The sequence below is a fragment of the Myripristis murdjan genome, chromosome 24 (assembly GCF_902150065.1).
Source record: "Myripristis murdjan chromosome 24, fMyrMur1.1, whole genome shotgun sequence".
Taxonomy (NCBI): domain Eukaryota; kingdom Metazoa; phylum Chordata; class Actinopteri; order Holocentriformes; family Holocentridae; genus Myripristis; species Myripristis murdjan.
Genome location: NC_044003.1, coordinates 24,042,784 through 24,067,326, shown reverse-complemented (window position 1 = coordinate 24,067,326; position 24,543 = coordinate 24,042,784). Strand labels below are relative to the sequence as shown.

Sequence of the window (24,543 nt, the reverse complement as noted above, 5' to 3'; positions counted from 1 at the left end):
GAAGCCTTAATTTGGTTGTGTTTAAGTTTCTGTTCCTTTATCTCAATATGCTCGACTTGAGTGTTTACAAATCAATGCATGTAATACATTACACTCTGCTTACTGTCAATCACCTGACACCCACAACAAGAAATTGTCTCTGCTAGAAAATAATCCCTTAAGAAATGTTGCTTAACAAATGTTAGTGTCTCATCCATATGTTCATATTTCAGTCGTTTTTTACTAGACAGTGCAGCAGTTAATGTCAAACTAGGATTGACAAAATAAAGTTTGTATTTTCATACTGATGAAAAATTAGGAAAATGATTTAAAAAACCAGTTAAATAATGCAAAATGATAGGAGGAAATGCATCAATTCTCTATATCCTTTAACCACCATAGCCTGTTCTCGAATCACTAACCAGCAGCTCTCTGCTCTATTCAGGCCAGTGCTCCCGTCCCTCTGCTGGGACGCTCAGGGCTGCTGGGAGAGCTGAGGAACAACTTCTTCTGCGACGTGGCCTGTGGACGTGGCTCTCAATCTGACTCCACCTTCTGCATCACCTCCTCTGGTCTGCTGTGTGAGTTTAACAGCAAGAGGATGTTGGACAAGTGGGTGGACCTGCAGGTGAGTGGCCGCCGGGGGGGGCAAGCGGGGAGGGTTACGGGGTTGTCAGGGCACTTCAGCTGCTTTAATGCCACTATCATCACTGCTACTATGAATTGGATTGGGCCATTATTGATCCACGTGTTCACTGAATGTCATGTCTCTGGTCTGATTTTGATGAAATCACACTGATCCAGCATTTGAAAAATTGCACTGGTTGGCCTAATGTAAGTGATACGATTAGCCTTGGTTAAAATTTTTAAGCTCCAAGGCAGACCGCCGGCCGAATGTTGATAAGGATTTGAAAGGATAATTTATTTGGACAGAGTGATTCAAACGCCAAATTATCATATACTGGATACCTTGTGTCTCATTTTGATCATAAAAGCCACTGTTTGGTCTAATTCAAATTATTCAGTTATTTCAGAGACACCTTTGGTCCTGCTGTCATGAAACATGGAGGAATGCTGCATTTTGGCAGTGTGTTCTGCTCAGGCTGATGGAGATAATGTAGTAAATTAAGAAAGTCACAAATTCAAACTTTGAAAGGCTCTAGCTGCTATATTAGTGGTCCAATCCTGAGTTGGCCTGGAGGGTTGATACATCTTGTTACTGAGCGGCCCGAGGGGTGCCTGGACCATTTCCGTGGGACATATTGCACCTGGTTAATTTACCAGTTATATAACGTCTATATTCACGGAGTCCTTTCCATGACCTGCACAGGCAGGAGTGGTCATTCGAGGTCCAGCTGTGGTGTCTTATCAAGAGGCTTTGAGGGTGTTTGGGTCGTGGTCCTGCCTTCTGTCAGAGGATCGAAGGGGATTAGCGGCAGGGACAAGGACAAGTACAGGATGTGTTTGGGAATATTCCAGTGAGGACACATCTATCCCCGCTGTAACCTATATCATGATGGACAGACAGACGTTTAGTGGAGGGTAAACCCACTTAAACTCAAGTTACCCTTTTATTTGCAGGGACAGAGTTTATCCACACTCCCCTGCCTTGCACAGTCCGCCATGGGCACCGCTGGAGGTGTGACAAGCCAAAGGCCTAGCAGGAAGACCACCTCCATGTATAGAATAAAGCTTAGAAAACAAGGACATTTTTTGTGTCCATTAAAAAGCTATAGAGTCTATGTTGTTCTTTTTTGACTTTTATTTGGGACATGGTTTTTGTTGCCTCAGTAATGTTACCTGTATGTTACAGAAAGCCTAGCAGTGACCTGCCTGTTGTTTTTTGTTCTGTCCTCCAGACGGGCGTGGCCCAGTCGCTGTCTGTGTCTGAGGATCTGATCTTCTGTGGCTGTGCTGATGGCGTGGTGCGAGCCTTCAGCCCCGCTGACCTGTGCTTTGTCTGCACGCTGCCACGACCGCACCCCGCCGGCACTGACGTCTCTGCCGTCACCGAGGCCAGGTGAGGATGAGCTCTGGCGCTGCTCTTGGCAATGATCCCACGTCGGATCAGCTGCTCTGTTATTAGTGCTTCCTGTCTCAGGTGACATCTTGTTAAAAAATGCATTCCAACCTGTCTCCATCAGCCACCTGTTTTCTACCAAGACGACTGCCCGCTACCCAGACTCCATTGCTGTGACCTATGACCCTGTCAGCCACTGGCTCAGCTGCGTGTACAATGACCACAGTGTGTATGTGTGGGATGTGCGAGATGTGTACAGGGTGGGGAAAGTGCACTCTGCCCTCTTCCACACTGCCTGTGTCTGGGATCTGCAGGTAAACACATAAAGGAGCAATAAATATTGAACAAGTGATCACCAAAACCCCTTAAGTCCAGCAGCTCATGGCTGTTTCTTATAACTGTGTGTTTACTTCTCTGTCAGCACTGTTAACAAGTTGTGTGTTTGCTCGCTCTCTTACACGGCTGTGTCAGCGTTCCTTTGATGCCTTAATTATCAACCGAGGATTTTAAAAACAGAGGCTGGAAAGCCTCTTAGCTTCTGATGTGGAAGATAGTGGGGCGGGATGCTTTATGGAAAAGCAGGTCTTGTAGTCACAAGAAAAAAAAATGATTAAAGACACTTTGAAAATAGGTTGAAAAGCCCCTAATCCTTTATTCTTCCAAAGTCATTTTAAACTCTGTTTGGTTATTCATAATGAAAAGTTAACAGCTCTGCCTGAACATTAAAACCTGCGCCATGAAGTGTCCAGTTTTAGCTTTCTAAGTCTAATAGAGCTTAAAAATGGAGGGGGTTTGTATCGCCTAAAATAGACTTGATTAGAGTGCCCCTCTAGTCATTTATTAAGCCCCTAAAATAATCTCTGTTCATCAGAGTTGCATTAGAAGTTTGTTTCATGAAAAAACACCCCTTTGTGCCCAAAATATAACTCTGAACCTTGCCCTCATTAAAAATGCATAGATCTATGAATATGCAAAAAGTCCCCACCCAACCCCCTCCCTGCTTGCAGTCCTGGTCCACAACACTAATGGAAATTGGACAGGATTTCATCATCTAACCACAAAAAAAAAAAAAAAAAAAAATCAGCAAACCTCTTCGTTACACTAATTTTGCTCATGTGAAGCAGCCATTTTGAGTTGGTCGAGTTGTTGTTGTTTTTTAAAAACAAAACAAAACAAAACTTGACCAGTAGCACCAACATGGCGACCAGTGGAGCTGTCGGTAATGATATGCAAAGTAACACTTCATCAGTTGAAGGGATTGGCTGTGGGATTGGTGATACAAGTCAGTATAGTCAAGGTCACACATTTTAGGGGACATAAACATAAGAAAAAATACATTTTTGAGAGGAGGGGGACTTTAAATACACTGAACTTGAAAGAAAAAGCAGCACACCCCAAAATAAGGGCACTATGGCAGAGTACGCACTTGAATTTGGATTTACAACTCATTTGCAAACACATGATAATGCCTGTATTGGCCAAAACACATCAGAGGACATCAGTGGTGTTTGCCAAAAAACCTTTTTCCTTTGAGTTTGAAAGAATTTAAAGCCAAGCTGTAGAGAACTGGATATGTAGAAATATGTAAAAACAACATGTGGAATAAAAATCCATGAAACAACATGAGAATACTATAAATTTGTCCATGGGAACCTCATATGGTTTCATCCCATCTCAGATGTTCCCAGAGGTTCCTGAGGGATCGGACGCTGGCCTGTCATCAGGCATGTTCCTCAGTTGCTCAGCTGATAACACCGTCAGATTATGGCGCATGGACGGCAGCGTGCACACTCACAGTCGTCCCCGAAACATCCTCAGCAGCGTGAGTTCAGCTTCACACACTCATTCATCTTCTTGAAAAGACAATTTAGAGTCAAACCACAGATTCTCCCTGTGAACGGTGATCAGAGCTGTCATTTGTTTCAATCACTGCTCTTCAGGATCTGCTGAATATCATCCACATGGACGGACACAGCTCTGCCGCGCTGGATCCAGAGAGCTCAGTGAGTGCAGAGAGGTCAGGGGAGGGGCCGACAGCGGAGAGCAGGACAGGCATCCGGACCATCTGTGTCAGCCCAGACGGCAAACACCTGGCATCTGGAGATCGCAATGGGGTGTTAAGGTAGAGAGAAAAAAGACTAAAATGAAGGATATGTGCTGTTCAGAGGGTGTGATTCCCACGGCAGCCTGATGGGGATTGATAGATGTGACTTCTAAAATATGTAAAAAAAAAAAAATTGACAGTCGTAACCTTAAATAGCTGTTAACCAAATCACTTCAAAACCCCCAAAATATGACACACAGTGGGGGTGCAGCTATTCATTTACTGCATCAATGGACTGATCATGAATTCTGCTGGTTCAGCTGAATCGGCAGAGTTACGACCTATGGTGTAATTTTAATGATTTTTTGAAATCAAATTCAACATTCATACATGAGCTTAGTGAATGTTCCTGAACAAGTGACTAAAATTTCAGATCAATATCTTAATGCTTTCATGCATTATGGCATTATGGTTTTGTAAAAATTAGCCTGATTTCAGAGTTTTAAAAATAATTTTGGGGGGAAAAATTGGAATAATTGGCCTTTTTTCCAGCTTGGTCCAGATATGCTGTGTACCAGAGCTGATGCTGATTGCTCAAAATTTGTAGGAGAAGCCAAAAAAATATTTTGGAAAAACACAAAACAGCAGAGGATGTTCTCATTACACAGTGTGCTTTTCATTGGTCTGATCCCACAGAATCCAGAAAAATATGTTGTTGTTTTTTTCCTGAGACAGTCTGTTTTGGAGAGCCAGATACTTTCAGGGCAGAAGAAGAAAAAGAAAAAGAAAAAGAAAAACATTCCTAACAGGTACAATAGGGTTCCAGCAGCTTTGCTGTTTGGACCCTGAATGTATCGCTCTGACTTTGACCTGAACTGAAATGAAATTCTTTGAGTCATTCACGATTCTTACAATAAAGTCAGAATGTTTTCATCTCGCAGAATACTATAGAAATCAAATTATTGTTTTGCAAACTTGAATCAAAAAAATTGCTGTTAAATCTGTTAAATTGTGACCTGTAAGCAAAACCATTTCATGCAACGTCTGATCTCAAAAATGTTACATACAGTATGTGTGCATGTGTGTGTGTGTGTGTGTGTGTGTGTGTGTGTGTGTGTGTGTTTTGCAGAGTTCATGACCTCAGCAGCATGGAGGAGATTCTGAGAGTGGAGGCCCATGATGCTGAAATCCTCTGTCTGGAGTACTCTAAACCAGAAACAGGTGTGTGTGTGTGTGTGTGTGTGTGTGTGTGTGTGTGTGTGTGTGTGTGTGTGTGTGTGTGTGTGTGTGTGTGTGTGTGTGTTTTAGCTGAGTGTGGAGGCCAGTGCGCACGCACAGCAGGACGCTCGCTGAGTATTGATGCGTGTGATGTGTGCACATGTGTTATTCTGTCAGGTCTGAGGCTGCTGGCCACGGCGAGCAGGGACCGTCTGATCCACGTCTTGGACGCTGAGGATGACTACAGTCTGGTGCAGACGCTGGATGAGCACTCTTCATCCATAACAGCCGTCCGCTTTGCCGGTGAGCCACTTAACGCGCTGTCAACGTCTGTTAATCCTCGCTTTCATCTTCACTCAATCTTACACAAAGTCTTTCCAGCATGTTTCCCACCCCGCTTGTTGATGACAGCCACACGTGTACAGTCAGGTGTGGCTTTGCGCACAGCTGGAGATGCTTAATGACTCAAACATTTACTGTTATGTCCTTTATTATTTTTTTTTTTTAAGCTCTGGCACTGTTTTTGTCTCTTTTGCCGCTTATGTAAATAATTGCGGGTCCTTGTGTTGCATGCGATGGCCTTTTGGTCTTCCTTTTTTCAGCGGCATGCAAGTTACTGCTGGATTCTTTTTGTCTGTGATTTCTGAACCTGCACACCTCATACCAACCTCTTACGTCACAGGAGATTTTGCTTTGAGGGCAGGCAACCCTCACTTGCGCTCTGTGCTCCGCTGCCAAGCCGTGGCTGCAAAAATGTCAAATTTTGAAATCCTGACATGTTTTTTCTTTGTTCCTCAGCCAATGACAACAAGGTGAGGATGATCAGCTGTGGGGCAGATAAGAGCATCTATTTCCACACGGCGCACAGGGTAAGACAAGTCTGAGCAGCTCCGTCTGTCCTCTCTCACCCTTTAGAAAACACATAGTTGAGTTTATATAGTTGAAGTTGTAAAATACCCAGTACACCCGATATACCTGTGAATGCATAACTGATAATACAAGTATAAATTAATTGAAAATCTCCACTCAGCAAGAATGATATTGTTTCATTTAAATTCTGTGTATTACATTATTATCACATTATTCAATTGCTCATTAGTAGAAAAAAAATACTAATTGAGCATTTTTGTTTATTTTTGAAAGCAATAATTCATTTTATACTTTGTGTGGTCCCTTTCAATGCCTCTTAGTGGTTTTAAAATCACTGTAATGCAGCTTCTTGTGGTTTATTGCTTACTTTTGGTGCAGGGGTGCATCCTGGTGAAACAGAGAAATTCCAAGACGCACCAAATAATTCACTTTTTAAAGGAATGCTCCTACTTTTTGGGAAAAGTACAATTTTTCCAACTTACCCAGGCTGAGACACGATGTTGGATATCATTTTCACCTCTGAACCTCTGGTTCAGTTCCATGGGTAGCATTTTGTGTTAGCTCAGCATAAAGACTTGAAGTCTATGGGAGTCGTTAGCCTAGCCCAGTCAAAGTGAAAAAAGAAACCATTCAGCTGCTTCGAAGTTGTTTTATTTACACAGCGTGCCATGTGGATATGAAATACAGTTCCAACATCGAATTTCTCATTTTGATTCTACTAAAAAACAAATTAATTCACTTTGTTTTAGACTGATTTTATTGCTTGTGCGAAGTGTCATATCAGACGTGAGCTTGCGTCACGTAACACGACTGGGCCGCTGATCCATCCAGTTTCTGTCTATGAATAGAAATATCCAGCATGTCTTGCATTTGGGCTACAAGTTGTATAACTGTAAACCTGATAAAGGAGACATAATGCTCCATTCTTTCCAGCAGATTTTCTCCTGGGCTGCTGGGCCATTTTCTGTGCAGTCAGAGTTACATAAAGCCCAACATTCTTTATAAACTTAAAACCACGATCCAGGCCACGGCTGTGACTCAGAACGTTCGACTGTGTAGAGAACAAACAACGGCTTGTTAGTCTTTAGCAAAATTTCTCTGTGGCATCCAGACATTTCCTGAGTAGTCATTTATGAAACCAGTTGTGACAGGTCTGTGCCCTCCGCAGAACGTAAATGAGCATCTTCTGTCTTGCCTGTTATCATCCTCTCTCTCTTCTAATGGAGTATAAACGAGTCATCCCAGAAAATGAATGAACTGTGGTTTTATAATTTGACGTGCAGACGGTGATGTCCTGTGGCCGGAACTTTAAAAACGAGGCTGCAGCGATTAGCAGCTCATGTGAGGTCTCTCCTGAGCCCATATTTTTGCTCGGGCTTTAAATGAGATGGTTTGTCTTCATGTAGGCATGGTTTGCCTTTAATGCTTACGCATTAAAATGACATACTGATGTCCTCAGTCTTCAAACTTCTGTAACTTTCAGAAAGCTGCAAAGATGGGTCTATGTCAACTGCAAAATGTTCATAATTTCAGTGTATTTTTTAAACGGATGTTTAACTATCATTTTATTGCAATAAGAGCTCTAAAGTGCTTCAGTCGGGATAAAATTCAAAATCTTTCACTTCAGCAAACAGTGTGTTTGTTATTTGCATATACTGTATATGTAACAGTGGCAAAAGGTGACAGAGAGAACGGCTGTTTTATGGCATACATTAAGAGTCTAAAGTTCAATAGACCTGATTAATAATCATGAAAAATAATGAAAAAGATCAAATGGAGCTCCTCGATGAGCAGCCAGCTACCCCCTCCAAGAGCTGGTCTGTATCTTAGAGAATCAGTAAGTTGGAAGATAAAAAAATATCTATCTATCTATATCTATATCTATATATACACTACTCACAAACAGTTAGGGATATTTGGCTTTTGGGTGAAATTTATGGAAAATGTAAAAAGTTCACACTACAGTGATATTATAGCATGAAAGTAGGGCATTTCAGTAGAAGCATACACTGGTGATTTCCTCATCTCCCAACACATTATTGAAACAAAAGCCAACAACAGTGGTGGATATACCACAACAAAAAATGTCAGTGTCAATAACTTGTCATGTGCCCTTGAGCATCAATTACAGCTTGACAACGACGTCTCATGCTGTTCACAAGTCGACTTATTGTCTGCTGAGGCATGGCATCCCACTCTTCTTGAAGGGCGGCCCTCAGGACATTGAGGTTCTGGGGTACAGAGCTCCGAGCCTCTACACGGCGACTCAGCTGATCCCATAGGTTTTCTATGGGATTCAGGTCTGAGAAAGTGCAGGCCACTCCATTTGAGGTACCCCAGTCTCCAGCAGCCATTCCCTAATGATACGACCTCGATGAGCTGGAGCATCAAACACCTGATGTGAATTTTGCCGTTAAACTCCTTGTTAGAGAACAGCAACTTGTGCAAAAAATACTGAAACATTGAACAGTTGGACATGTGCATTCAAAAGTTTACAGAAGGTCACATTAAGTTCACCTGTAAAGGTTATAATGCATTTTAGGTTCATCCTGAAATTTCACCCGAAAGCCGAATATCCCTAACTTTTTGTGAGTAGTGTATATATATATAGATATAGATAGATAGATAGATAGATAGATAGATAGATAGATAGATAGATAGATAGATAGATAGATAGATGTAGATATAGATATAGATATATGTATATTGTTGTTGCTCAGTTATGAATTTTTCAATTTGTTAATCAGTGAGAGACACTGAAACACAAGAACACATTTAATTTAGAAGACATGAGACAGAAATATGCACATTAATTTGTAGAGAAAACTGATTTGGTTTGGTGTCCAGTCCCTTCCCTGCCTCTCTCTTCTCTCTTCCTCCTCAGCCCTGAACTTCCCTTTATGTGTGTCTTCATGCAGAGTGACAGCAGGACAGAGTTCAGGCGCTCTCACCATGTGGTGAGGAAGACCACGCTGTACGACATGGGTGTCGACCCCACCTGCAAGTACGCTGCTGTCGCTTGCCAGGACCGCTGCATAAGGTGAGTGTGTGATATGTGTTTTGCTTATTACAGTGCAAGAAGGGCTCTCAGCAGAAACAGAGGTCAGCAATGGGAAATTCCTCTGAAAGAAGCTTCATAAATTTCAAATCTGTTTCGTTTGTTCGTCTTTTGCCTGTCCTCGATGCCTTGCTCCCTGCTCAAATGTCTTCTCCTCTGTTTCCGTCTGCAGGATCTTCAACATCAGCAGTGGCAAACAGAAGAAGCTGTACAAAGGATCACTGAGTGAAGATGGCAGTCTGCTCAGGGTAGCGTTTTGCTCCACAGAAATGCAACTCCAGAAGCCGTTAGCTCTCTGTGTAGACGCTGTCCAGCATTTTGTTTGCAAAGCACACAAGATGATAATATGACATACAGTATGAGATATATCCCACAATATGTAGCAGCATTGCATCCAAACATTCCATCCAACATAGTCTTCACAACTCAGCTCATTAACAATATATTATACTTTCAGACATTTGATAAACTCTATGCATAGTTAAATTTAAAGATTATGTCTATATTCCTGTTTTTCTCTTATAATTTGGACTGGCAGGTTCAGACAGATCCCTCTGGTCAGTATGTGGCCACCAGCTGCTCTGATAAGAACATCAGCATCTTTGACTTCTACACTGGAGAGTGTGTCGCCACCATGTTCGGACACTCTGGTAACACACGCACACACACACACTTGCATCCACAGACACACACACGCATTCGACATAGCCAATCTGAGCTGAGACTCAGATGTCATATTAACAGTTAGAAAAAGGGGTTTACGTGTTTACGTGTTCTTATGGAAGGTTAAAATTCACCTAAGAAGGCAGTTTTTTTTTTTTTTTGTTTTCAGAGATCGTCACTGGGATGAAGTTTACCAACGACTGCAAACATCTGATATCTGTGTCAGGGGACAGGTAAGAATAAAATCCAACATTTGAAACATTATAGCGTTGAATAGTCTGATATTTAGAATCAGTGCTATAATAATAATTAAGTGTTCAAACAGGAATATTTTAGTGCTACATTGTGCATTAATGATAACAATAATAATAATAATAATAATAATAATGATAATAATAATAATCCATTTTATCATTCGATCATTCAATAATTAGAACAAACTGGAACCAAAACAGAAAAACCACATTAACAATGACCTTCCATCACTGCACCTACAGGAAATGAATGTTGAATCGCTTGCATAGAGAAGTAAATTTTCGCATGTCTGCTTGTATCCCCCCACCCCCCAGCTGTATCTTTGTATGGCGCCTGGCTCCAGAACTGACCATCAACATGAGAGAGAGGCTCTGCCAGCTCAGACAAAACCCCAGCACCCCACCCTGCAAGACCGCCAGTCTCCGGTAACACACACACACACACAGACACACACAACCTCGTATCCATATGAGGACTCTATAATGAGGCTATCTTTTGCATCCATTCCCTAACCTTAAACTAAACTTAATCCTCAATCTAACCTTAACCCTTAACTCAAGGCCAGACTCTAAACTAGCCCCTTGAAGACGTGAAGAGTGACTAAACTGTCCTCACTTGAAAATGTCCCTGCTCTGAGGGCTGAAACTCAAACTGCTTCCTCCAAGAGACAGTTTTATTTATACAAACATTTCTCGGAGGCAGAGCTGCTCTGGAGGCAGAAATAATCTCTTTGATGGAGTTAAACTTTGATGTGTGGAGTCAAAGGACCATAATATTTTTTTTTCTGACAAAGAAACATTTGACTGAAGCCATAGAACTATTTCGTTTTGGAGCCCAGTGGAGTAAAAGGAAAAGGCTAATATTTTGCAGCCGAGCACTCTTACTAGTAACTGGAAAATGAAATCAGGTTGTCCTAAGGTATTTAGCTTGGTTAGTTAGACTGGCTGACCTTCAAATTTCAGAACAGCCATAACAAGCCTATAGCTATTTAGGTCAGCTTGTTAATCTGCTGAATCATCCAAGATACTGTATGCCCGAGCTATAAAAGAATGGGGGAAAAAATGAGTTGACTGGCATTTTTATTTTTGTTTTGACAAGTTCTTTCTTTGCTAGGGTGAGTTGGCTCCACTCTGCAAAGTTTAGCTAAACTAAAAGGATTATTTCTGGTGCCAAAGCAGCCCTGCCTTTGAGAAGTGTTTTTTTTTTTGTTTTTTTTTGCTAAACCCCAATCTACTCGCAAAGATAGACAAATAACATTCTTTTTGTCTGCATAAATTTTAAGAGGACGGCTGATTTGGGCTCAGCACACAGCAGAGATCTGACTTTGTTTGACTTGGTTGTTGTTGCTGCAGGCGAGAGCTGTACAGTGCGCCCGCTCTGGGCGGCCTGTCGTCTGACAGCGATCGAGAGCACGAGGAGGACGGGGCGGAGATCAACGACCCCAACGACCCGGAAGACATCGCAGCCAACACTTCCTCTGACAGCAGCCACGGAGAGGAGGACACGGGTACTTTGTGATGGAAATGTGGTTGGACTGCACATGGAAAGGAGACTAAGAATATATAGAGCCGTTTCCGACCAAAATGTTTATGATAGAAATTGAAAAAATTTTGACAACAGGGTGGCAGGGTGGGAAGTGAAAATGTCCTTTGAGTAGAGGACACGTGCGAGCTCCTGTGACAGCAAGCATCTGCCCTGCTGATGTGTCCTTGAACAAGACAGTGAATCCCTACCAGCTACCAGTGCTGTGCAGGGGCACTTGATGTGATTACTTTTTTCACTAACAAGTAGTGTAACACACACCCCTTCAAACCTTTCTTTTCCTCTTCTTTCAATTTTGAAAGGAGAGAAGTTTAAAGGGACTAATTTAACATGTGTGTCCATTATTTCACATTGCTGATGTACAGTAGATGTTGAAATGATCAAACCAGGCTAATATTATTGCTTATGTTATGCAGCACATGTTTTTTTTTTTTTTTTTTTTTTTTTTTTTTTTGTCAGGGGGTTAATGGAAAAGTACCGTAACTAAGGTTGTAACTAATTACTTTTCCTGTTCAAACATTTTTAAAATGAGAAATAACTGATGAGTAATGCATTTCACGTTTTGAGAAACTGCTAGCTACATGGCTGCTGACCCTGACCTCTGACCTCCCTGTGGAGGGGGCCGAGAGAAAAAGGGGCTATCAATTGAGTGCCATATTAATGGTTTTCAAAGTTGTTCTGATTATTGTGTCCTTTCACACCACAGGTGGCTCTGATGAAGGGCAGGACTGGCAGCTGTCAAAGGTTGGTGGTTATACAGTATATTCATACGGTTTATTATTACTTGAAATTAAATTATTTATTTAAAAAATGGGATTAGCAACATAATAAATGGCAGCAATATATTTTAAAGCAAGACACCAACGTCCCTATCAGCTGTGGTTTTCTAACTAGACTTCAAAAAGGACTAAAAGGGCTGTAAGGAAATGAGACTTCACTCTGTTTTAAATCTTCTGTGATGCACCTGGGGGAAACACTCGGCTGAGCCTTAAAAGTGATGTCTGAAATCCGTTCTAAGATGCATATTCAGTGCAGGGAAACTTTTTCTAGGCACGGCATATCTCAAAGCAGTAGTTTTTTTTTTTTACCAATGTAGTGGCATTTGCTACTCCACATGAGTGAAATACGTCCTCCAAGTCTGACCCATTACCTCCCTCCTGGTGGTGAGATTGAGCACTTCAGCAGGATTGTTCTGTGAAACAACACAATAAAATGTTTTGAAGGATAAACAACAAAATAGTTATTATGTTTGAGATTCCTTTTGCTTACAAACTGGTGGACCTACTTTATTTCTGTTTCGCTATGCAGCAGCTCCCCTCAGCACTGATAGGTGAAGTGGTTGCGTAGTGATACAGAAAGCAAGGGGGCAGGAAAAGAGCACTGTTGATGAATCCCCAACAAAAGCGTTGCTGCACATCCTTCAAAACTGTTTCTCTGCTTCTGGTTGTTGTCGGAAATCGTGTTGTCTGATCCACCTAATTCATTTTGGAGACAAACAGTCCAAGATACTGGGTCAAACTTGTAGGGTCTGTGACACTTGGATAGAGGAGAAAATGCCATGATCACTTTACCGAGAGCAAATCCCAGTTAAAAAGTCCCCTTTCCTGTGTCTTAACAACATTGACCCATCTTCTATCCTTCCTGTCCAGCATGGAGGGAGCAGCCCGGCCACTCCTGACTCCACCAAACGTCCTCGGAGGCGCTGGTCCCATCGAATGGGTTCCCTGGAACTGATGGTCAAGTCCATGCTGGACTTGAGGCAACTGGACACGTTCTCCCACAAAAAAAGTCCTGAGTGCCGCCCTCGTGACAAAGACAAACGGAGCACCTCCAGCCTGCAGGAGCCTGTGGTATGCAGCAGGGGGAAAGAGAGACATTTTGTTGGTCTGCATGTGTTTGTAAGTGAGTGGAAGTGACAAAAACAGTATTGACCTTGGCCAATAAATCACCTGCACTCTCTCCCCCTCCCCTACTCTCTGTTAAAGCAGCCGTTGGAGGAGCGAGCTAAAAAGCGCCGGGCGTGGCCACATACCGACTGGCTGTCCTCACACACATCTAAAGGCACCAAGGGGACCGGGGGATCTGTGCTCTACCCTGAAATGCCTGAGGACAGTATAAGCCTACACGGCAGGTATGTCACTGCCTAGCACACAGGGTTTCACATAAGTGAGCAAAATAATGACACCTAAGCACACAAGTGATTTTCTGCTCTCAGTTTGATGGTTCCTCTTGTTTTCACCCCTCTCTTTTCATACGTCAGTGATTACATGGTGAAGGAGCTGCGCTGCAGGATGCAAGGGAAGCGAGGTGGGGAGAGCCAGGACAGCCACAGCCCAGACAGCGCCTGCTCTCTGGGATATGACAGCAGGGAGTCCAGCCTTGACTGCGTCCTGGATGGTGAGGCCTTGATGTGATAGCAATAATGATGATGAACATTATCTATGAAGCAATAACAGAAATTAAGGCTTTGAGGCGAATTACCTGCTCCATTGTAGAAATGCCTGACAAGTTTAGCTACTTTATTTCATTGCAGTCTTGTCTCCAAATGTCCCTTTGCGCACGCTACATTTCCACAAATGCCTATTATTCTCTAAAACCAGTTTTCTAAAGGTAGAGTTGACCAGCACACAGCAGGAAAACAGTTAAACCGATGCACAATTAATAATAATTAAGACTGATTAATGCTGCTGATCCTCTCCTGCACATTTTTACCAACAATGCTCAAGTGTGCACTGAAGTGCTGGTTTAGCATTTAAGTTTTAGGCATTTAACTGATGCAAATGTAGCTTGTGAAATAATAAAAGTGTGAGAGCCGTGCAAAAAGGCGAGCATTTCACCAAAAATACAGGAGGAGATATTGTCCCATTTTACCACTTGTGCAATCTGTCCATCCAGATAGTTTGTGTGTGATTTGGTGACACTTTCAGTTTGTTGCCATCTGTCTCCCTTCACTCCAGTACAGCAAGGCTGGGTGGTTTTGTTTTGTAGAGCTCAGACTGTCAAAAAACGTACCTGTGAAAAAACTCGACAGCAACAGCTCTTTTCAAAAACATAACATACAGCCCTCACTGGTGATGGATGAATACAGTTTGGTGATGTTCTTTGGCAAGAAATAGTTCCCAAAGAAATTCTGCTGATTATGTCTGTGTCGCTCTAGTTGAAAAGAGCTGTTGCTGTTGAGTTTTTCGATTCAATTTTTAACAGTTTAACCTATTCAGCTTCATTCTACTGGGGTCCGGAGACTCAACAAAGATAGTGGCAGACTGGAAACCAAATTGTCTTTTTTGTTTTTGTTTTTGTTTTCTGTGAGTTATTCCTTTAAATAAAGTAGAACATGTGAATAGGAGCCCAAGCTGATGTGACAAAATCAGAGGCACACCGGACCATTATATATTTTAGTGCACACATTTTCCTCCAACTCCAACTTCAACATGCCTTCTTGGACTGTATTGAAGTGCTGAGGTGAAAATAGAAAACTGAATTGCATGTGAAAATCATGATACATCTTCAGCATACAGCTTAAATGGATCAGGCACATGTACTCAAGGCTTTCTTTTTCAGTTTCATACCTGAATGAAACATGTGAAATCATTGCTATCTAAGCCTCGGTGTTGTGACTGGTCATTTGTTAAGGATTATCTAGATTCTACCAGCTAACACATGCAGTATGGGTTCGATGTGCCAAGGTCAAGGGGAGCTGAAAAGGATTTTTTTTTCCATCTGGCACATAGCAGGACCGAGGCTTAATTTATGTCTGACATTATGCCTTCTCTTGCTGTGCGTTCAGATTCAGAGGACATGGAATCACTGAGCGAGGATAGCTCTGATGAGGAGAATGAAGAGAGGGAGGAGGAGGAGGAGGAGGAAGAGGAGCGGAAGACAGCAGTGACGAGTATAGATGAAGCTCTGAGGACAGTGACTGATGCTCTTGACCATGGCCAGGAGGATTTCCTCAGGAGGAACTTTGAGACACTGGCAGACAACAACAACACAAGTAAGACACGGCAGATCACAGCACTGATTTCCCGAATCAGTTCAAGAACGATTTCAGTTCGATTTGACTTTGTATTGTTCCAGTGAGGAATATTTCATTTACAGTACCAGTTTTGCATATCTTTACCATCATGGATTGCAAAATCCAAAATGCATGACGACATCGGCCTTTAGGCTTGTTGGTGCTCTTGCTGTTGTTTTTTCAACTGAGTTTCTGTACGCTGGTCATTCAGCAGATGACATCTGCAGGATGGGATGCAACAAATAACATTTAGCAAAAATCTCTACACATCCACTGAAAAATATCAAGGAAGAATCTCCGTATGTGTGTCTGTAATGTGATTTTCTCCACAACCGTTCATCCAATCGCCTTCAGACTTGGCAGGTGTATTGCTGAGGACCCAAGAGAGTGCAGTGTTGAGTGTGAAGTTGTTTGGATGAGCAGTTCTCATCAGCAAAACTGGAGGCCAAGCAATCATCCCGTTCCAAACAGGCACGCTTCGAGCACTAGCAGTGCACCTAGACAACTGTTTGTAGATATTACCCTAGTTATTGCTGTCATAAATCATGGTAAACATACATGTTCATGGTTATAGGTCAAGACTAATTCTGTTCTGGTCAGGAAAATAAAGTTTCACACATTGGCACGTAATAGAATTAGTTTTAACCTATATCCACAAACATGTACTGTATGTTTACTATAATTTGCAATAGAGTGCAATAAATAGGGTAATATCTATGAACAGTTGTCTAGGTGACAACATGGGTGGACACACAACTACAAAATTGCCTAAATATTAATTAAACTAAATGTAGTAGTGTAAGAAGGACACACTTTATTTACCTGTACATTGTTTATTTCGATATAAATGTTTTAATGTTGTGCATTTTAGTCAGAACGATTGAAAGAAAAATTGCTGCTGATTGCTAATTTGAGATACCCTATCTCTCTATAGCCTTTAAGGTTTGACTGGGTGATTAAAAGATCAATACCAAGCATGTCAAGAATCAATATCAGATTGTTAAAATGAAGATCACAGCTAATCGGAAAGCCAATATTTTTACTGAGCCCTACTGTTTTTCTTATCTCTATCTGTCTGTCTCTCTCTCTGCTGCTCTTCTGCTCACTCTTTGTGTCTTTCTAACACCTAATGCCCTGCCCTCCACAGCTGAGCAGAGCAGAGTCCCAAGACTCAGCATGTCTTCACGCTTCCTGGCTAGAGGACACGATAACAGGTACTGCTCACCGCTTGAGACCAGTGTGGACACGCACAACTATCATTATAAACCCATGTGGCCCCACTCACCCATCTCTGCTAAATCATTTCCTGGCCTAGCCATGTTGTCAGTTTAAGTGACATGTTTGACTTTATTAAGGTAAATCCTCTGGTAAGGCCTCAGAACCACAGACACACTGCCTATATGACAGCACTATTAAAGCGGAATACAGTGTGTGTTCTCCGTATCTGCTCTCCTAACTCTGTCATGACTTCTTCCTGTGTAGGAGCGTGCCTCTGTTTGCCAGAGCATATGAAAAAGAGCCTGGCAGCCGCTCTGTGAAGCCGCCAGTGTCCAAAGTACGGCCACTGATGGAAGGGAGCCAGGGCAGAAACACAGAAGACAAGACGCCCATGTCCCCTGGCAGGATCAAGGGGCCAAAGTAAGAACCGAATACAGAGCAAGGAGACGAGACGCTGCATGGGTCTATTTTTAAACAAGTGCAGGCAGACTTGGGTAGACTAAATGTAAATGTCTAAAAAATATGAAAGGCGCTCTGCATTAAAAAAAAAAAATGACTGAAAAAATGCCAGGTCAACGTTGGCAAAAACAAAATAGGGAGCACATGCTGGACAAATAAGACAATCCTGAGGTCACACAATGTTGCTGCCTCATATTTTCACAGTTTTTCTTTGTTTGGAAGAATAATAATGCATAAGGGCAGACAAAAACCAAACTGAACCGCGAAAATAAAATAGAATTCATGCCTATGAAAGAAGTTTATTCATATCCAGCTTATATGGCAAATTAACACTCAAAATGTGCACACAAGATGTATAATAACAATAGTGTGACTTTGTGTAGATATGGGTTTACCATAATGTTGGGTAGTGTGAAATGTCCTAATTAGAGACAGAGTGTTTTTTTTTTTATTTATTTATTTTTATAATCCTGTTTTTCATTGATCTCAGCAGGATTGATGCTGGAGCTGCAGAGAGGAACTGCGCTTCCGTCCAGCCCCAGAGGAAGAGGTCATCAGGCGCCCACTTGTGGAGGCTTTCCAACCCCAATCTCAGACCTCCGCTGCTGGTGGACAGAGCAGCGAACTTACAGAAATCCCAGTCTGCCCAGAACCTGTCCAGTGAGTCACATCGTTCAGTTGATGTAGGACCCTACAGATGCTCTCGCTGTGCAATAACGGTCTCCAATTTTTAAAAAAACTACTCAAGTTTTATGTTGCCAGGCACTTACTGCTGCATTTATTGAAATTCATAACTCTGAATTTCTCGACTTGTAAATTTCTGACCTGCATCAACATTGCATTCAAGAGAATGGATTCCAGCAGGAAGAAGAAACTCATTTGCATGTGTTTTTGTTCAGTGGGAATGCCAAAGGTGTATGTTGCAGTATTTGCTTAAGTAGTAAATTTAAAAAATCGGTTCATTTTCTCGCAAACAGTTATTTACACATCCTGGATGGATCAGTGGGTATTAATTGCATATACTCTATTTCCAGTTTGTTAAATGTGAAACAACACAGTATTGGTGTAGTGCGAGGTTTTCTCTCATTAACCTCTAGATATTTGTCCTTCCTGCAGTTCCTCACTCCCCTGTGCCCTCCACTGACATAGTGGAGGTGCGCCAGAGACCCCAGCAACTTTTCACAAGCCGTGACTCTGTCAGACCTTCCTCCCTTGTTTCCTCACCCTCTTCTGGGTCGCCACCGTCGCCCCAGTCCCCGCTGCCCTGGGAGAGTCCCAGACTGCGGCCCCAGCACTCCTACATGAACCCCACCACCAGCTCCATGGCCAAATGCAGCCGTTCTTCCTCCCTGGGAGAGGGCATGCAGCTTGCGACGCCGCCTTCCTCCCCGTCCTTCCCAAAGAGCAGCAGGTCATCTGGCTCGCAGGAGGTCGAGCCTCCCCTCCTCGCCTCCTCACCCATCTCCGCTTTCCCCGCCCCTCTCTCCTCATCCAGCAGCCCCTCCCCCTCTCCAACGCCTCTTCCTCCTACCGCCACAGTTTCACCAAGTGCTGGCTTCCCCCTCAATGCCCCGCCCTCTCGGATTCCGCTTCCCAAACAGCCACTCGGCCCTCGGCGCAGCCTCGGTCATGACGTAAAGCTGAATTTGGATTGGTGCGGCGGCCAGGCGAGGGCATCCACTCCTACAGGAGATCCTGGATGCGATGCTGCATCAGCACTGGGAACCAGACCAGGTAAGACAGTCAGACTCGTCATGTTGATCAGAGGATTTCAAAGTTTTCATGAATTTTCGCTTGTTCTAGACTAATTGTCATACCAAATGGGAATCATGTGAAAAATGCATCTTCCAATTTTTGTCCATTTGTAAAAGTTTGAATGACAAAGATGCAGGTCTGCAGTTTGTGCTTTGTAAATGGTTTGCAGCCAGAAATGTAAAATAAACACAATTTGAAGTTAATGAGGCTCAAACAGATTTATGAAAAATGACTGAACATGTCGTACATTTTATGATTGGTATCATAATGGTGTTTTATGTCAAACTCCATGGGCATTTATATTCACCTACTTGCAGATTAAAATAAATGTTGCGATGGTCTCAGCTCCTCCATCATGCTATCCGGCAAACATACGTACAATAATGACGTAATCTGTCTCGTTCTCACATGTCATACACAACTCAGCCTAGTTGCCATGCAACCGGTACTCGAGTTGAGGGGGGATGAGGGTGGATGGCATCCCCCCTGAAATAAAAACGGTCAAAATCACCCCCCCTGTAAAACTGCCATCCTCACTTTTCATCAAGTGAAAAAAATTGACCATCCCCCCGAATTTTTTTTACAACTCGACTACTGCATGCAACCATTCCTAACTTGCCAGCTTAGGCCAGGAGGGGCAGTTTTACCATTCTTAAAAGCAACATGCTGTGTGACAACCTGGCATTACATTTTTAGCATCACTGGTTTCCTTAGGTTGTCTAGTTTCATGATACCAACTTCACTGTAGCTTTAAAACTGAGCCCGCTACAGCCTCTGAAAGACAGCAAGTCGACGAGGTTAACTCATCGCGGGCCACCAGAGACATTTCAAAGGGCCGCTCTTTGGCACGTGGGCCACACTTTGAGAACGCCTGGTGTAAATGCAACACAGACAATCAACAATCACAAACTGATCACACGTGTCATCTTGCTCTCCACAGCGCTGGATCCTGCCCTGCCCAGCCCGCTGCCAGCCAAGCAGAAGAGGGGCTTGGCCTCTGAGAGGTGTGTTCTTGCACAGGCGCTGTAAATGTTTGTTAACCACTAATTCTGCAAAACCTACGTCCTCCAGCAGCAGTGGCAAACATCTAAGAACGTTTCTCTCCCAGACATGTATTGCAAATCAGGTCTTAGAAGAGGAAGGAGTGGGGCCGTGTAAATTTTTGTCACTCGCTATGTTCTGCCAAGGGAGTTTTAAGCAACCTTTTGAAATGCTGCAGAAAGTAAAATGCAAATTAGGTGCATTTCCATCCAGCTTGGTTTGTAGCGATTAAATTTTCTTCCTGAACATGAGCAGGAAAAAAATATATGTACCAGAAAAATGGAGAGTATTTCAAGAATTGCCAGTTATTGTGTGTGTGTGTGTGTGTGTGTGTGTGTCAGAAGAAAACTTCTTGGTTTAATTGTTGTACAAAGATACTGCGCTAAGCCTTCATCATTATTGATTCTACCAGTGCACTTCCATCTTTATTTATCAATTAATGAGCTTCTTGAGAAATAAACTGAAACATTGAGAAAAAGCTTTAATAAAACTTGAGCTTTTTCTAGTTTTATACATCACAGCTCTGGTGTTTTTTTTTTCCCCCTCAGTGCCAATGGGACGGGGCGTGTAGCGGTGCCTAAAGAGCGCCCCCTGCTGTCCGTCCAAGCCGTCACACAGGGTGCTGATCTCCAACCAGGTCTGACTCAGCAGAGCTCATCCACTGTCCTCTCTGCCGCCGCCGCCGCCGCCGCTCTGCCTCTCAGTCAGTCCGTCTCTCTACCTCATCACTGCTCGCCTTCTGCTCTCTGGCCTGTCTGCCACACAGCCTGTCTGTCTCACGCCCCTCCGCCTGTCTCCTTCCCCTCCTCCTCCTGTCAGTACTGCCGTCACAAGGGTGAGTCCGCCAGCTGAGGGGATGCCACAACAGTTTGAATTTGCGTACAAGGTCGCGTGCTCTCATTGGTATTAAAGCTTCAGTGTACATTTGGGCTCTATCTTATGTTTTCATCACTTAACACAGAAGCTGACTGTCTCCCTAAAACTTGGTGTACTCCTTTAAAATAAGCGGGTATTGTCAGCTAGACACTGTGAAAAAAAATGACTTTTAAGGTCATTTGGTTTCATATTCAGTGTTAAAATCTTGTTTTTCTTCATAAATTGAAAAGGTCTGCCAGTGGAATGAGATAATCCCATTTGTTTCCGATGCAGTTTCAGTTGTGTCATGAATTTTCCTGGGAACAAGTGTAAATAAGTTGAGATAGGACAGAATAAGGCAAATCAGCCTGCTTGGATGAAGAAAATGGCATTTGATACAAGAGAACTCCTGCATATCTTTTTTACTTGCTGAAGAAAAACAATATTGTAACACTGAATTAAGGACTAAATAAACATTTTGATTTTTGGTATAATCATTTATGGAACAAGTTAGCTCTCCCTATTATTTCATTTTACTGAAAAATACATGGTATAAAGTATAAAATAGCAAAGTCATGATTTGGCTTTAGGTCAACAAGTATTACACCCGTTAATTGACACACAGTCTGCTTTTGTTCCTACAGATAAAGTGTGAAATCTTTTTTTTTTTTTTTTTTTTTTTTCTAGTTTCAGTTCTAGCGCAGCTCCTGCTCTGCTCTTGTAGCTTTTGTGCGGCTTCTGTTGTGGGTTTCCTCTGTAGTTTCCTTTCTGCTGCCAAGATTTTACCTCTCTTCAGCTTCTTACTCAACAGCCATGCTGTGTCCCTACTGCTCTCAGCATCAGTGTGTGTTGCTATATGTGTGTGTGTGTGTGTGTGAGCTGCTGCATACTGTGCCAGACTTGAAAGAGTAATTTCTCTCCCCAGAACACTCTATCACCTTGGAAACTTGCAGGCAGGCCGTCGCCGAGCTTCACAACAGTTTCAGGAGAACTGTCATGCTCTACACTACGGTCAGTGGCTGTGTGTGTGTGTGTGTGTGTGTGCAAGAGAGAGAATGAGGGTTACAACAGCATGAAAGGGAAAAATGAGAGGATGAGATTAAAAAAATAGAGGAATGGCGGGGAGATGTGGGGAAGAGAAACAGATATTCTCCCTCGTACGTGTATAAGAGAATATCTTTGTCAACCTGTTGAATCTCTTGGACACTAACGTCTCTCCCTCCCCTTTTTGCTACATATTGCATATAAGCTGATTGATAGTTTTGTAATTTTAATTCAATGTGAATTCCACACTTTTGGGGCATTTTCACTCCCACATTTCTCCTTGGAGGATCATCCCAGTTTGTATTGCTGGTTTAGCCGATGCACTGCACTTCACTCTCTAGCATATGTCTGAATGTGTTTTTTGCCTCCTCCCAGGCAGCCTTTCGTTTACATTCATTCCAGCACATGATGAAATTCAACTTTCATAAATTTGAAATTCACTTGAGACTGGTAATCCATCGCAGTAAACATTGGAGGTGCATGATATTGTCAGAATATCACGCTGCAATATTTTCCAGGCATATTGTGATTTCAGTATCGATTTTGTTGGGATTGTTGGGATAATGAGCTGTAGAATAATACACTAATAATGTCCAGTGGGGCATGTGTACGTGTCATGTGATATGCTTCACATAGGGTAGGCTCGGTAATTGAACCTGTGCACCGCGGCATAACAGGCCAACCAGGCAATGAAAAGAAGAGGTGATCATCAAATCTCCCACTCTGCGCCTGGTTCACTTGGGCCCCCAATCCCTATTATTTCTGCAGCATAAACAAAATATTGCCTGCTGTCACCAAAATTTTCATTATGATATCACACTGTTTTGATGTTGTGATATTGATATTTTATTGATATTGTGCAACACTCATAAACTAATTTATTTTTGTCCAACTTGCTTTGTCATTGCACATCTTGATTTGAAAAGTGTGCAGCTTCTGTGTGTTCAAGTGCTCCAGCATCCAGGAGCTACCAGTTGGAAAAACAAATTTCTAAACAATTTTAATCAAATAATCAGCATAATTCACATGTCCCTTTTTTTACAAAGCAGATTTGGAGTATCACTGTCCAGCAAAACAGCATGTGAGTGTAACATTGTTGTCGTAAAGTAAGGGAGCTTTCCACCAGCACATGAATGCACCAGCAACTTTGAACAAAAATAAATAAATAAATAAGTAAAGTAAGATAAAATAAATAAATAAATAATATAGGGCAGTATGTCTACTGTGATGGCTTAAGTTGATTTTTGTACCATACTAAAATAACTGGAAACAGATGGCTGCCTGGGTAGAAAGAAAAACACATTCAAAAAATCTAAAAGTAGAAGTATGGCATGCTTTGAAACATGATCAGCTGAAATGGAAAATACCGGTATGCACGCAATGCAGTGCATGAAATAAAACATGAATACAAACTTGTTGGAATTGTCTTCGAATATGCATATTTCTAACCTTCATTTGGTTGGCTTTTATTATGTCTTAGTCTTCTTTATTACTAAAGTGGCACATTTTCCCCATGGAGATCAAACATTTCATCACATCTAATCTGGAGATGATGACAAGCGGGATAAAGAAATAAAAAGACACTGACAGATTACCTGCCCGTGCAGCTCTTGGCCTGACTGACTGGTTTGTCTGTTTTTACTCTGTAATCAGGTGTTGAGCTGCGGCTCAGAGGCCAGAGAAGACCAAGAGGAAGTCCAGAGGGTTCTGTCTGAGGCCCTGAGCCTGGTGCAGGCCGAGCTGCACACTCTGCCCCACCCCACCTCACACCCCGGAGGGGCCCCAGGGAACCTAGGGGTCAAAGGTGAGGGAGACAGGGCCCTGGCTCTGCTGCAGCAGTACTCCGAGCTCCTGCTGAAGTCTGTGGAGAGGAGACTAGACAGCAAAACCTGAGCAGATGGGATGATCCTGCACAAATGCCAATAGGAGCCTACACACACACACACGCTCACATATTAGCACTGTGAATTTCCCACTTGTGTTATTTGCACAGAGATCTACTGTTGTTTTATTTGTAGACTGAAATACAGATGCAATGTTATTATGTTTGGAGAATCTGTGAAATGAATGCTGAGGATTTTGCACTGAGGAAAACAACGACTGCGCAGAGTGAAAGACAGAGTTGCCATATTTTCCAAGTTTTCAAACTACTATAGCTCTTCTTTTTGTCTTTTACACTTTTTAATGCTAAATTTTCATAAGCATCATCAAGCACCTGGTGTTTGCGAGATTAAATGTTAAACTTCAGCACAGTGAACACTGATTCTCTTTATGTTTTCAATATGACAGTGAGTTTTTTTGTTGTCTGTATTCATGCTTTAGATTTGATAAAGTTTCCATAGAGTCGATTTGAGTGTTTTACTTGGATTTTGTGTTTTTCTAAGAAAGATATTTCTCTGCATTCTTACTCTTCTACAATTTCAAACTGTTGTGCTATTGTCCTTAAAGCTCTTACAAAATAAACAGTGGAAACAATGTGATGCACAATTTCTTTCAAACTGATAGTT

General features: G+C 42.4%; 1 protein-coding gene across 2 annotated transcripts in view; it reads left to right on the top strand.

Annotated features, from left to right (window-relative positions):
* LOC115355931 (mitogen-activated protein kinase-binding protein 1-like) overlaps nucleotides 1-24,511 on the top strand; it is a 30,818-nt gene extending 6,307 nt beyond the window's left edge. The window contains exons 7-33 of one of the 2 annotated variants that reach the window (XM_030046863.1): nucleotides 425-607; nucleotides 1,839-1,999; nucleotides 2,124-2,313; nucleotides 3,678-3,821; nucleotides 3,940-4,121; nucleotides 5,173-5,264; nucleotides 5,439-5,564; nucleotides 6,060-6,130; nucleotides 9,050-9,171; nucleotides 9,362-9,437; nucleotides 9,728-9,839; nucleotides 10,022-10,085; nucleotides 10,422-10,532; nucleotides 11,460-11,614; nucleotides 12,356-12,393; nucleotides 13,299-13,499; nucleotides 13,638-13,780; nucleotides 13,910-14,046; nucleotides 15,437-15,643; nucleotides 16,812-16,878; nucleotides 17,147-17,302; nucleotides 17,832-18,001; nucleotides 18,458-19,075; nucleotides 20,037-20,100; nucleotides 20,686-20,774; nucleotides 21,918-22,003; nucleotides 23,690-24,511. In XM_030046863.1, the coding sequence (XP_029902723.1) occupies nucleotides 425-607; nucleotides 1,839-1,999; nucleotides 2,124-2,313; nucleotides 3,678-3,821; nucleotides 3,940-4,121; nucleotides 5,173-5,264; nucleotides 5,439-5,564; nucleotides 6,060-6,130; nucleotides 9,050-9,171; nucleotides 9,362-9,437; nucleotides 9,728-9,839; nucleotides 10,022-10,085; nucleotides 10,422-10,532; nucleotides 11,460-11,614; nucleotides 12,356-12,393; nucleotides 13,299-13,499; nucleotides 13,638-13,780; nucleotides 13,910-14,046; nucleotides 15,437-15,643; nucleotides 16,812-16,878; nucleotides 17,147-17,302; nucleotides 17,832-18,001; nucleotides 18,458-19,075; nucleotides 20,037-20,100; nucleotides 20,686-20,774; nucleotides 21,918-22,003; nucleotides 23,690-23,929 (4,005 nt within the window). In that variant the 3' untranslated portion in view covers nucleotides 23,930-24,511. Of the gene's footprint in view, nucleotides 1-424; nucleotides 608-1,838; nucleotides 2,000-2,123; nucleotides 2,314-3,677; nucleotides 3,822-3,939; nucleotides 4,122-5,172; nucleotides 5,265-5,438; nucleotides 5,565-6,059; nucleotides 6,131-9,049; nucleotides 9,172-9,361; nucleotides 9,438-9,727; nucleotides 9,840-10,021; nucleotides 10,086-10,421; nucleotides 10,533-11,459; nucleotides 11,615-12,355; nucleotides 12,394-13,298; nucleotides 13,500-13,634; nucleotides 13,781-13,909; nucleotides 14,047-15,436; nucleotides 15,644-16,811; nucleotides 16,879-17,146; nucleotides 17,303-17,831; nucleotides 18,002-18,457; nucleotides 19,076-20,036; nucleotides 20,101-20,685; nucleotides 20,775-21,917; nucleotides 22,004-23,689 lie in introns of both variants that reach the window. The other variant, XM_030046862.1, reaches the window with a different exon arrangement.
* The last annotated feature ends 32 nt before the right edge of the window (nucleotides 24,512-24,543 follow it).